Source organism: Podarcis vaucheri (assembly GCF_965113315.1).
Source record: "Podarcis vaucheri genome assembly, chromosome: 7".
Lineage (NCBI taxonomy): Eukaryota > Metazoa > Chordata > Lepidosauria > Squamata > Lacertidae > Podarcis > Podarcis vaucheri.
Window position 1 is genome coordinate 612370 of NC_138765.1, and position 12897 is coordinate 625266.

The 12897-nt window shown below is 46.4% G+C and overlaps 1 protein-coding gene across 4 annotated transcripts; it reads right to left on the reverse strand.

Moving 5' to 3' along the window:
- Positions 1–8458: 8458 nt before the first annotated feature.
- Positions 8459–12521, reverse strand: LOC309538081 (trypsin-like). 4 transcript variants are annotated; one of them, XM_082233336.1, is made up of 5 exons: positions 12293–12521; positions 10772–10922; positions 10185–10438; positions 9666–9841; positions 8459–8737 (listed from the first exon to the last, which is right to left on the reverse strand). In XM_082233336.1, the coding sequence occupies exons 1-5, from the start codon at positions 12333–12335 to the stop codon at positions 8477–8479; spliced, it is 885 nt and encodes a 294-aa protein (XP_082089462.1). In that variant the 5' UTR covers positions 12336–12521; the 3' UTR covers positions 8459–8476. The 4 variants fall into 4 exon arrangements, with proteins under 4 accessions (XP_082089462.1, XP_082089464.1, XP_082089463.1 ...); XM_082233338.1 differs by having other exon boundaries at positions 8459–8636; positions 10185–10441; positions 12293–12514; XM_082233337.1 differs by having other exon boundaries at positions 9666–9805; positions 10185–10441; positions 12293–12489.
- Positions 12522–12897: the final 376 nt, after the last annotated feature.

The following is a 12897-nucleotide window of genomic DNA, read 5'->3' on the forward strand; positions in this document are numbered from 1 at the left end:
AGGAATTCTCAAAGATGACTGCCAGTGGTTCTGAGATCACATCTGCCAGTTCTTTTAATACTCTTGGATGCAGTTCATCTGGCCCTGGAGACTTGAATACATCTAATCTAGCCAAATATTCTTGTACTATCTCCTTAGTTATTCTGGGCTGTGTTTCCTCTGCTGAATCATTTGCTCCAAATTCTTCAGGTCGGTCATTGTTTTCTTTATCGGAGAAGACTGAGGCAAAGAAGGCATTGAGGAGTTCAGCCCTTTCTGTGTCCCCTGTTTGCATTTCACCATCTTCTCCTCTGAGTGACCCCACAGTTTCTTTGTTCTTCCTTTTGCTACGAACATACCCATAAAAGGCTTTTTTGTTGCTTTTAACCTCTCTAGCAAGCCTGAGTTCATTCTGTGCTTTAGCTTTTCTGACTTTGTGTCTACACGTGCTGGCTATTTTTTTGAATTCCTCTTTGGTGGTTTCCCCCCTTTTCCATTTTTTGTACACATCCTTTTTTAATCTTAGCTCAGTTAAAAGTTCTTTAGATAGCCACCCTGGCTTCTTTAAGCACCTTCCATGTTTCCGTCTCATTGGTATTGCCTGACGTTGTGCTTTTAGTATCTCCCTCTTAACAAACTCCCAGCCATCATGAACTCCCTTTCCTTTTAGTATTGCTGTCCATGGGATATCACCCAGCACTTCCCTAAGTTTTATGAAGTCAGCTTTCTTAAAGTCAAGAAATTGAGTCCTAGTATGCTTGGCTGCTCCTTTCCGCTGTAAAGTAAACTTCAGAAGAGCATGATCACTCGCGCCTAATGATCCTTCCACTTCTGCCCCACTAACCAGGTCATCAACATTGGTTAGGACGAGATCTAAAATGGCTGATCCTCTTGTTGCTTCTCCCACTTTCTGGACAATGAAGTTGTCTGCAAGGCCAGTGAGGAATCTGTTTGACCTTATGCTCTTGGCTGAGTTTGACGTCCAACAAATATCCGGGTAATTGAAGTCCCCCATTACTACTATCTCCCTTCCTTTTGCATGCTTGGCCATCTGTTCCAGAAAGGCATCATCTATGTCCTCCGTTTGGCTTGGGGATCTATAGTAAACTCCCACAATGAGGTCTCTGTTATTCTTCTCTCCCTTAATTTTGACCCAAATGCTCTCACTTTGGCTTTGAGGTTCTAAATCTTGGATCTCTTCACAGGTATACACATCCCTGACATATAACGCCACTCCTCCTCCTTTCCTGTCTGGTCTGTTTCTCTGAAATAGATTGTATCCCTCCATTATTACATTCCAATTGTGGGACTTATCCCACCAGGTTTCAGTGATGCCTATTATGTCATATTTAGTTTGCTGTACCAAGAGCTCAAGCTCATCTTGCCATGTCGAATAATTGTTTTGATTGGAAATGATTATTATTATTATTTTTAATATTTTATTAAGGATTTTCTTGTTTTACAGAAGTGTAGTGCCTCATATATATTTTTTCCCCATGTAACATTTTTACAAATCCGTTTCATTTGCTGAGGCATTAGGGGGAGAAGAAAATAAAAATAAAAATAAAAAAGGAGAGAAAAAAAGAAAGGGGGGTGGAGAGAGGGAAGATGGATAAGGGTGGGATTGGGTGGCGGTGTTTCTATTATGTTTAATGTATGTAGAGTTTGGTGTCAGCGTGCTTTTGTTGTTCACTTGTGTTCCTTTGGTGGTGAGAGAGGTTGGGGTTGGCCTAGGGGGAAATGATTATTTTAATGACAAAAAGTATTCAGGTTCGATAGTTCTGGGTGATTATGTCGAAAAGGGATAAGTTTGAAGCCATAAAACCTCGAAATCTTCCATAAATTGGTGCGGCAAAGCATAAAGTTGGGGGATCAAAACCCCTGGCTCACTCAAGTACACTGAAGGAGAACTATGAAGGGGTCAAGTATGTGCTGGAGAAAATTGGTTATGATCAGCATGATCAGCCTAGCTTCCTTCTGGGCTTGAGAATCTCCGCAGCCAGTTATTTCCTCCCAGCCTAACCTGCCTCGCACCATACAGTTGTGCTGCGCTTGCCTGTGCTTTTGCTGGTTTTGTAAACTGCTTTGAGGTTTTTTGTTTGACAATCAAACAACACATACTTTTCATGAAATAGTGAAATGGAAACATGGCCACCTGCCCAACCTGAGGAGGTGTGTGCAGATCAGGAAATCTCCAAAAACAGATTGGGTTTTCGTTGGAAGGGGACAACACCTGCTTCTGGTGCTCGTGAGCAACGGTCAGTGAGTGTCAGTTGCAATCAAAGTGTACTTCCTGCATTGCAGGGGGTGGGCTGGATGACCCTTGGGGATCTCTGAAGCCTACAATTCTCTAGAATCTGAGGCAAACTGACAGAGTGTTTAGCTTGGGTGTTGGTGCCAAATGAAGGCCTTTCTGTGGCAAATAGCCTAGATTGGCATAGATTTTTTCTTTGGGCCTTTCCCTGAACCCATAAATTTGGGACTTGCTTCCAGAAAAATGTGCAGGACAGACCTGCAGCCATTCCATGTAAAGAGAAAAGACCAAAAAGAGAGAGAGAGAGAGAGAGAGAGAGACCTCTATGCCGACTTGCCCGTTTCAGGATAGTTTCACCCAGGTTCCAAAATGTCACATTGATCTCAACAAAATTCATTTCAAGTTAGTGTGCATATAACCATAGCCTTGTATTATTGTTAAGTTTGCTTCAGATGATTCACTTGGTTTCACTTCTGCCCTGTGTGTTTGCCAAAGGACTGGCAGTGGACTTTTTCGCCTGTTCTTAAAGACCACAAAGACCACAGAGAGCGACCTGCGTAGGGGAAACTTCTGCACCAAACGCATCAGCGAACCCAATGCACCCAGGTATCTCTGCCCTGTGTGAGAAAGAGAGTGGTTGCCAGTCAGCGCAGAGCAGCCTTTCTCCACCTTGGGTCACCCAGTGTTGTGGGAGTACAAGGCCCATCATCCCTGACCACTGGTCCTGCTAATGGGGTCCTGACCACTGGTGGCTTGGGCATGCTGCAGGCCCTGTGGGGAGTGCCTCCCAGCATTTTGTCACCCTCCTCCGTGGTGACGCCCAGGGTGGCACACACCCACCGCACCCCCTTCCTCTGCCCTTGCCTGCAGAGACAATGGAATGCATCCCTCCTGTCATAACCCTGTTTTTATCAAGGGGCAGAGTTAAGAGCTTTCAGCAGCACTAGCAACCTCCAAGGATCAGTTGGTCTTTGTTTCAGGCTGCTTTGGGCACCATTCAGTGCAGTGACATAGCGTATGAGCACACTCAACTAAACTTGCCATTTGTGGGCACTCTCAGTTGGCATCTCTGTGGTTGGCAAGGATGGGAAAACAGAACTGAGATGTCTGTAAGAAGCTGGTGAGGTGGGCAAGGGGGCTAGGCTTAGCTCAGGCAAGGGACTGTTGGATGGCTTCCTTAAGTACAACTGATAGCCAGTTTTGACGAAGAGCAAAGAACTGAAGAGGTTGTGCCTCAACCTACCAGGCACTTTCTTGGCAGAAACAGTGACGTCGCAGAGCGGTGTGTGAAATGGGTACCTTAGGGGGTATGGAAATCAGCAGCTCTGCAACTTACATTCGTTGGAGGGGTCGGGCCTCTGAGCACCCCAAGGGCCTCACTTCACAAACAGGCAGACTTCAGAGCCAGCTCTAGGTGGGTGCTGGTGTGGTGGGAGAGACAGAAATAAAAGATGTAAATAGTTTTCTGTCTGCTTCTTTCCCCTCACTGGGGGACACCAAAGGGGAGAGACGATGAACGGTGTGTTCCTCTCACACATCTGAGATGAATCGCCGGGACCTCGCCTGCTTATCAGCAGAGTGGAGACGCGGGGAGGTCGACAGGAATATCTGCCGGTGCCTACGCTGTGGCACATTCCTCTGACCCAGGCAGAATTCCAACAGTGGTAGCAGAGGATGGTTTTGATCCATGGAAGCCTGAAGTGAGAGGCTGATGCTCTGCAGCCAGAAGCTGACCGGAAGAAGCTGACAGCCAAGCCGATGCCCAAGGTATGAGATTTTAAGGGCTTAAAAGTGTGAATGCAGAATGGTTCATTCTCTGCTTCACGGAGAGCGAGTGTGGGAAAGCAGCTTCAACTTAGAAGAGGCCTGCATACCAGGCATTTTTGTGGTTTCCTGTCCGAGGAAAGGAATGCGCTGTTGCTAGGCAACGTCCTTCAGAAGGCTGTGCCTCAGAGAGGAGAAATGGAAAGTTACTCGAGAGGGCTGGACAGTCAGACTATGCTTCAGAGAGGCGAAAACAAGGTTTGTTATGACTAGGTCCTCACGAACTGCTGGAAGGGACTTTCCAAAGCAGCCAGTGTCAGAGTTGCCAGGTGTCAAGAGAGTAAACAAGCCAGCTATTGGATTTTAGAGGCTTGTGTTTTAGAGTCAATGCAAGGACTCAAAATGGATGTCAAGAAGGGGGGAGGCATACCTTCTCCACCCCTCCTGACCAATGACAATTATTCATCTTGGTCTGTAAAGATGAAGGCCCTGCTGCAGAATCAGAGACTGTTTGGGGTGATTGAGAATCCCATCCCAGCAGCACCAACGCGTGCTTGGGAGTCACAGAATGTGAAGGCTAGGACTGCTATAATTCTGTGTGTCTCAGATGAGCGGCTTGTGCATATACAGCATTTGGAATTTGTGCAAGAGGTTTGGAACACGCTGCGTACAACGCATCAGAGAGATGCTGGTTCTTCAGCGTTGCTGTATTTTGAGAAGTTGACCAATCTGAGATTAGCGCCTGATGGAGATGTTCAAGCGCACCTGACAGAGATGAAGTTTCTGCGTCAACAGATGGTGGAACGCAATTTCCGTCTACAGGAGGAAGTGTTTTGCTTCATGATGATAAACAGCCTGAACCGGACCTACAAGGTTGTTGCCAGTCAGCTTGGTTCGCTACCTGCTCAGCAGCTAACCGCGGAAAGAGTGTGTGCCGTCGTCCTGAACGAACACGACAGACTTGCTGCACTGGAAGTGAAGGACAGAGGGAGGCAAGAACAGAGTTCAAATCTTCCCACTGCTGGTGATGCTGTAGCATTGAGTGCCGTCCGATGCTATAATTGTGGACAGACTGGGCATCTACAGCGGAACTGTAAGAAGCCGCGACAGTCAAAAGGAGCCAAGAACAGCTCTACGAAGCCTGAGGCGTCAAGCAAAAGCCGTACCAAGTGCCAGATGAAACCTGCAAAGGCGATGATGGCGAAAGGAACCACACCAGATGTTGGGAATGCATTCATAATCGATACGGGCGCCACGAAGCATCTCTGCCCACACAGAGGACTGTTTTCGACGTTGAAGAAGCAAAGCTTCACTGTGAAACAAGCCAACGGTCAAGAACTGGAAGCGACCGGAATTGGAACTGTGTATCTTGAGAGTCTGAACTTGACTATAAGCGATGTTTACCTGGTTCCAGAACTGAAATTTAGTCTGCTGAGTGCTTCGCAGATTGCAAAGAAGGGACTAAAACTGTACTTTGATGCTAAAAGATGCAAGATCTACAAAGATGGAGAACTGTTTCTTACTGCCAAAGAGAAAGATGGACTGTATTTGTTGACTTTTGATCAAAGTGATTACATGAAATGTAATACTTCTGATTTTAACGAAATTTCTCTTGCAGGTGTGACCAGTGTGAACACCAAGAAGGTGGCCAAGAAGGTCCACAGAGCTTTTCAGCGGGTGTATGCTGATGTGATTGGTCCTTTAGAACCATCTAGAGGCAGTGCAAAATATTACCTTGTGTGTGTTGATTCTTACACTAATTATTCTTGGGTTTATATGATGAAGAAACCGCAGGAAACTTTAGAAAAGTTTCAGGAGTTTTGTGACAAGGTTAAAAGTATGCATGATGCTAACATTGATTGTCTTTTCACAGATGACAAGCCAGTTTTTCTTTTACAGGATTTCCAGAGGTTCCTGGATGAAAAAGGGATAAGACACAAACTTGCTACTTCCGAAGAAGCATGGAAGAAATGTGTCTGTGTTAGGGTGAACAAAGAATTGCAAAAGGGGATGCATGCGCAATTGCTGAGTTCACATTTACCACATGATTATTGGGCCGAATCTCTAGCGTCCTATCTTCATGTGTGGTTGAGAAAAGTCTCAACAGAGTTGGGATGTTCTCCTTTTGAAAAGCTGTTTAATAGAAAACCTTCTGTAGCCTATTTTAAGGTTTTCGGGTCTCATGTGAGAACAGAAGCTCCAAGTGGGGTAAAGAATGCCAAAGGCATCTTTGTAGGTTATGAAAAAGGTCTCTACAGAGTAATTTTGTCTGAATCTGGTAAGGTGATTCTCACAAAATTTCTAGAAAGTGCTCCTGAACGAGAGAGAGTGATTGTTCATACTTTTTCCACAGAGGATTCTGATGATGATGATGATGAGTTTGATCTTATTGAGTTCAGTGGTACTGATGATGATGACACTGATAGCTCAGACAGCTCAGTTGTCACAGTCATTGAGAGGAAATCTCAAATAATGACTAGACCCTCAGAAAAGGAGGATAAACCACTAATAAAGCTTAGTACTGGTTCTCCAGAGAGTTCAGAGGCTGAACCAGAAAGCAGAGAAGAGCAGCAGCTCTTACGTAGGTCTGAGAGAGCAACGAAGGGTGTACCACCCAAGAGGTATTCAGAGGAGTTTGCTAACCTTGCATATGTTGCTGTTGTAAACGACCAAGGACAGATTGAAGCTGTGTCTGAGTCAGAGACAAAGGCACAACAGAGAGTTGTTAACCAAGGAAATGCGAAGTCACACAACCAGAGAGGTACATTGGTTAAACCAGTGGCGGGTAGTTCCAAGGCTGGAACTGAAACAACAGGGGAATGTTATAAGTATAACAACTGTTTGTTTTCTTCTCTGGATGATGCTTTGCTCGCAGCACGCATTGATACTTTAGGGGGAGTATGTTACCATAAAGCACCAATGCTGCAGCAAGCAAAGGCTCCAGCAGCTCAGTCAGCTGCTTGTGGCTGGAAAGCCAAACAGGATGTTTGTGACTGTTGCCATGGAAACAAAGGGGCAGTCCATTCTGTACTGAGCACCGGATGTTAGCTCAGTGTGTGTGTCATATGACCCGTACTGGAAGTACATGGGTGGAGTTTCTTCTTGCTGTTGTCGAGTGCAGACATGTTTCTCTGTACTGATATGAGAGACAGAAATAAAAGATGTAAATAGTTTTCTGTCTGCTTCTTTCCCCTCCTTGGGGGACACCAAAGGGGAGAGAGAAGAACGGTGTGTTCCTCTCACACATCTGAGATGAATCGCCGGGACCTCGCCTGCTTATCAGCAGAGTGGAGACGCGGGGAGGTCGACAGGAATATCTGCCGGTGCCTACGCTGTGGCACATTCCTCTGACCCAGGCAGAATTCCAACACTTTCATGGAGCTTTGACTGCGTTAGGCCTTGGAAGGCTGGGATGCTAACGAAACTGCTCCATGGAGTAAATATTGTGGGAGTTTAGAAATCAAATCTAAAAATGCATATTCTTACTAGTCAGCAAGTGTGGGGATTAAAATCACAGAGCAGTATTGCTGTTAGGTGGACTCAGATCAATGCAATTGGTAGAGAAGGCTCTGTGTTATTTCATTTCCCCTCCTCTCTTGGTAGGGAAGAAGGAAAAAAGTATTTTCTGTTCCTTCTCTCTCTCTCTCTCTCTCTCTCTCTCTCTCTCTCTCTCTCTCTCTCTCCAACCAGCCGATGGGAGAAGACTTGCATCTGCTTGCTCCAGCATCAGGCTCATGCCTGAGGCTGCTTTCACTGTAAATACAAGTACCGTATTTTTCGCTCTATAACACGCACCCAACCATAACACGCACGTAGTTTTTAGAGGAGGAAAATCCATAGGCATGCCACCTGTAGGCATTTCCTCCATAACACGCACAGACATTCCCCCTTACTTTCTAGGAGGAAAAAAGTGAGTGTTATGGTGCAAAAAATACGGTATTTTACCTGCATTTATTTTTACTGCTGTTGCTGCTAAGGACAGGTGCTTGACTGTGAGTAAACTATATGCTTTAACCATACTTTTCAGTCGGTGGCCTGTTTCTATAATAAACAGGGTAACAGAAGGGGAGATCAGCCTAAAGGCTTTTGTTTTTACTGTTTAAGATGCTTGGCACTGTGCTTCTAAACACAAGCAATAAGCTGATGTTTTGTCTGTTGGTCAGGTTTGTGGAGGAATAAAATATAGTTAACATATTCCCTCACCTACATGGTAAACCCTAACCAACATCTACCATAATGTGAAATCAAGCCATTCCAGGAGGTGTGCCGGAAGCTGAGGAGTGAGGGAGCAAATCATTCGATTCTGCTCCCTTGCCTCAGCCATGACCCCTCTGGTGGTGGGCAGACTGGGGGGTAGACTTCCTAGAAGCCTTCTCTTCCACAGTAGCCAGGCCTGTACAGTCATTGCATTGCTGGTGGTGTCAGATCACAGGGTCTTTCTCAGAGCAGCGAGATACCAGGTCAGAGCTCAATCTGGCTTTATTGCTCTTCAGTTGTTGGCAATTGTGTAGTGGATCCAGTCTTCAAAGATGCAGACCTTGGTGTACAGCCCCAGCCGGTTCTCTTCACTGCAGCTTTTCTTCCAGGACAGCAGTCCCTGGAGGGCTTCTTCACACACCAGGGGGCTGCCCACATCTCCCTAAGACATAGACAACAGCTTTGGGACTCTCCAGGGGACAGGATCAAATCATGGCAATTTCTCACTGTCGTTATTTGAACTCTCAGGCCCTGAAGCACTGCCTGCAGCAGGAGAGAGGGAGCTGTGTGAGGCTTTCCCCAGCCACAAGTACCTCCTGAGTGGTCCCAAGAGGTTGGCTCTTGCAGCTGGAGAATTTCCCTTCCCGTTGGGGTGGGTGTGCGCTTGCGCTTACAGCCCCTCTGGCCCTCTCAAGAATGTGGGAATGACATAAATGCTATTTAACTTTGATATGGGGAGGATTTGGCACATGGCTTTTTATTGTACTTTTCAAATATATTATGCTTTGTTGTTTAGTTCTGGTTAATGTCTGGCCAGTAAGCTACTAGCCTGCCTATGGAGAATGCTTGTGCTTGTGAGTGATTTGGTTGGAGACAGCTCTAGTCTGAAGGGAAGCATTCATCTATATGGTGTGTGTGGGTGCACATAATTAGACCATGTTACTGAACTCAAAGTCAGGGACACCTATACAACCTTACCTCCCACCAAAAAGTGCAGGCTCCGGGGGCCACCAAAACCACACCTCTCACCCATGGCATGGAGTGGCTAGGAGCACACCTGCCCATCTGGGAGGCCAGGCAAGGCATGCAGGCTCCTCTAGGCACCCATCTCATCAGCCCTGCAGGACCATCTCCCAGGTTGGCCAGTGGTGCTATTGGGACTGTGAGTGGAGCGCCAAGTGGCGCTTGGATAGAAGAAAGATGGAGACAGCAGGTGAGAGTTGCAGGAAGAGAGGGAGGGAGAGAGGAAGAAGAGCAGTCCTGATGGTCATGGAGGAAATCACAGGCAGAGCGTGAAAGGTGAACAAAAAGCAAACTTTTGGAGTTTCTGGTCCATGGTCTCTCCCAGCTTCAGATGTACTGATACAGCTTCTGGCCAAGATCACAAGGGAGTCAAGGTATGCCTCTGCTTGTTTGCTCCCCACCCCCACCCCAATCACTGGACTTGCCAGTAAAAAGAGAAGAGCCTCACCTTGCAGGCATCTTGGCTGCTGTCCAGCTGTCCAGCACAAAGCATCCTGTCAGTGAACCGTCCTGGGTAGACATTGTTGCAAGTGGCATCAGATGTGACTGGAAGGTAGGAGCACTGCAGAAGGTTGTCTGTTCCATCAGCTGTAAGCCCAAAATATGTTGATCCTGAGCAGCTGCCTGGGGCAAGGCAGGAGGGAGACTCTTATGCTCAGGCCTCACCCCTCTCTCCTTGAGCTCTTTCTGCTTCAAGGGGGCACTGCCACCTGCCATGAATCTATCATAGTACAATGAATTGTTGGTGCCTCCCTCCCACCATTTGCCATTCATCTACCCTTCCCTTTTTTGCATGGTGTCATTTATCCCATGCATCACTAAGGAACTTCAGTGCCCCCTTGCATGTCCCCACCATAATCCCCCACGGCCACGAAGAGGGGCATCTTCCAGCAGCCCCCCTGCTCCAGTCTGTCACAGTTGTTGCTGGTCCTGGTTAGTCTCTCAGCACCACCCTCTCTGTACTCACAGTTGCTGCTGATCCATTCTGAAGCCAGGCACTGGGTCCCAGCTATGGCACATTGGCTGGGCAAACTGATGGGCTGCACTAGCTCACCCAGGACAGCTGGTTGTGCAAGCTTGATGAGCATGATGTCATAGTCCAGTGTGTAGTTGTTGAACTGCTTATGAGGCACCAGCTTGGCAGCAGCAATGACCTGTTGCTTCTCCTTAGGAAGAGTCTCAGGGACTTGTAGGCCAAGCCAGACCTCCATGTGATCTGGGCTGCTGGAAGAAGAGCAGGTGGGTCAATAGTGTTCTCCCTAGAGTTTTTCTGCCTCAGCCTGGGTTGAAAGAAGAAGAAGAAGAAGAAGAGTTTGGATTTGATATCCCGCCTTTCACTCCCCTTCAGGAGTCTCAAAGCGGCTAACATTCTCCTTTCCCTTCCTCCCCACAGATTCCTTGCTCACCCTCAAGGATTCTTGTAGGCAGGCAGGCAAATGCACAAGTTGCCCTCCTATCTCAAATGAGAACAGAGCAGCCAACAGCAGAGAATGGACTTTATTCCCTGTGGGAGACAGATTGTGTGCAAAGGGTGTGAAGCAAGCTTATACCCACCTCCTGCTGCACTGAGCTGAGGACAACACCCATTCTTGGCTGATGAGGGCCCCACTGCAGACATGGTGCACTGACTGGAGGGAGACTTGCCACGGCACAGAATCTTGTTGGCACTTGGCACTACCAACCAACTTCTCAGCAGCTGCAACAGCTCAATATATAATTGGTAGAGGAAAAAATCAAGACTTCTTCAATGGTTAGGAACATGCTAAAATGCAATGTGGCCTCGTGAACTCAGGAAATGGTATCCAGCCTATCCCATGACATCTGTCAGCCAGACTACGGTAGCTAGATGAGGGCACTGCATGCAATCTCTTCCTGCTAGTAAACAAAGGCTCAACTTTTTGCCACCATATCCTGCTTTCCACCTCCATCTCCCTGCATAGGAATCCTTTGAATTATTGGTCTCATATTGCAAGTAAGTGTGGCTGGCAACTGTTCCTGATTAATTTCTGCCAGAGTTCTACATACCATCACTCATACTGCTAAAATAAAAGCCACAGTTTTAAACCACAGGAAAGATCATAATGTATTATTGTAGACTATTCCAAACAGTACTATAACAAGTAACTATATAGTACACTTCTGGTTTGCCCCATGTAATAGTGACATTTCCTCTTTGTACAATCAGCCCAAATAACTGACTGCTTTTGATTATTCTGATATGAGCTGTTAATTTATTTTCTTACCACCATATATATGTACTGTATATGTGTATTATTATATATGAGAATAAAATCAGCATGAAAACATCATTAAAATGCCAATAAATACTAATTAGTTAACAGAGCTGAGATTCCTGCATGGCAGGGGATTGAACTAGATGACCCTAGGGGTCCCTACCAACTCTACAATACTATGAAATGAGATACATGTTACAAAGGCTTCTCTAAACATTAAAGTTTTCAAAAGATGTCTGAAGGGAGGGGTGGCTCTTGGTGGCAGGGAGTTCCACAGGGCAGTGGCTGCCACACCAAAGGCTCAATCCCTAATGACGTCCAGCTAAACCTCAGGGTTCATTGGGGTGAGGAGACCAACAGTAGTGCCCCATCAACAGATCTGGGTGGTCAAGTTGGAAAGTAAGTACGTTGGGGTACGTTGGGACCGAGTTGCTTAGGGATATGTCAGTTTCACACACTGTTACAGAACAAATTCAGTTAATAAAGTGGGGCTGGGTGAATAGTCTGAATGGTCAGTGTAGAGAGTGGGTTTTTGGGTTGTATCCAACTAAGTAATACTCAGAGTAGTCCCACTGAAATCAGTGGACTTAAGTTAGGCATGCCCCATTAATATCAGTGGGTTAAATCTGAGTATGACTGACAATGGTGATAGCCTGCCTGCATTTCTGTTTCCTGGCTTAACTGCCTGGTTCTCCTTCCCCTCCTCTGTTGCCAGGACACCTCTACTTGCACCCTGAAATCATTCCAGCTTCTGTACTGCAGTTTTGTTCATCCTCACCCAACATTTCATGACTATTCTTGGGCAGATAAACTGTCCAGATTTGGGGGGGGGGGGTTGTACCTGCAAGAGCCGCCAGCAGTAAACTGCAACCCAGCCACAGCATGTTCTCTTCTCTCAAACTGGCCTCACTGAGAATGCGGAGTCCTGTGTGCACCTGGAAGTCGTCTAATCTCCCAGAATGGAGAGAAGAGAAGAAAGAATGTTTGCACAGCTTTCACATTGGCTCTTGTCCATGCAGTTAGGCTATTTTTAGTAACATTTCTGAAGGAGATAAGATTGCTGCTCCTTTGGGTTTGTAGGAGGTCTGGGCTGTAGGTTCCCCGAGTTTTCAGAGTGTTTTGTGTTCAGACCCAGCACTGGGGCATTGAGCAGCTCTTTCAGCCTAACAAATCATCAGTAAAAACAATTACAGCCTAGAAAACACAACAGTGGTACCTGAGGCGCGCTTTCCCGCTGGTGCGCGATTTCCATTCTCATCCTGGGGCTAAGTTCTCAACCCAAGGTACTACTTCCAGGTTAGTGGAGTACAAAGTGTTTGTAACCTGAGGTACCAGTGTATTAACAAAGCGGCAACAAAAATATGCTAAACATTACAATTACAGCAAAAGTCATATTATATGATTAACAAAGCATTTATAATCTATAAAACAGTATTAGCAACTAAA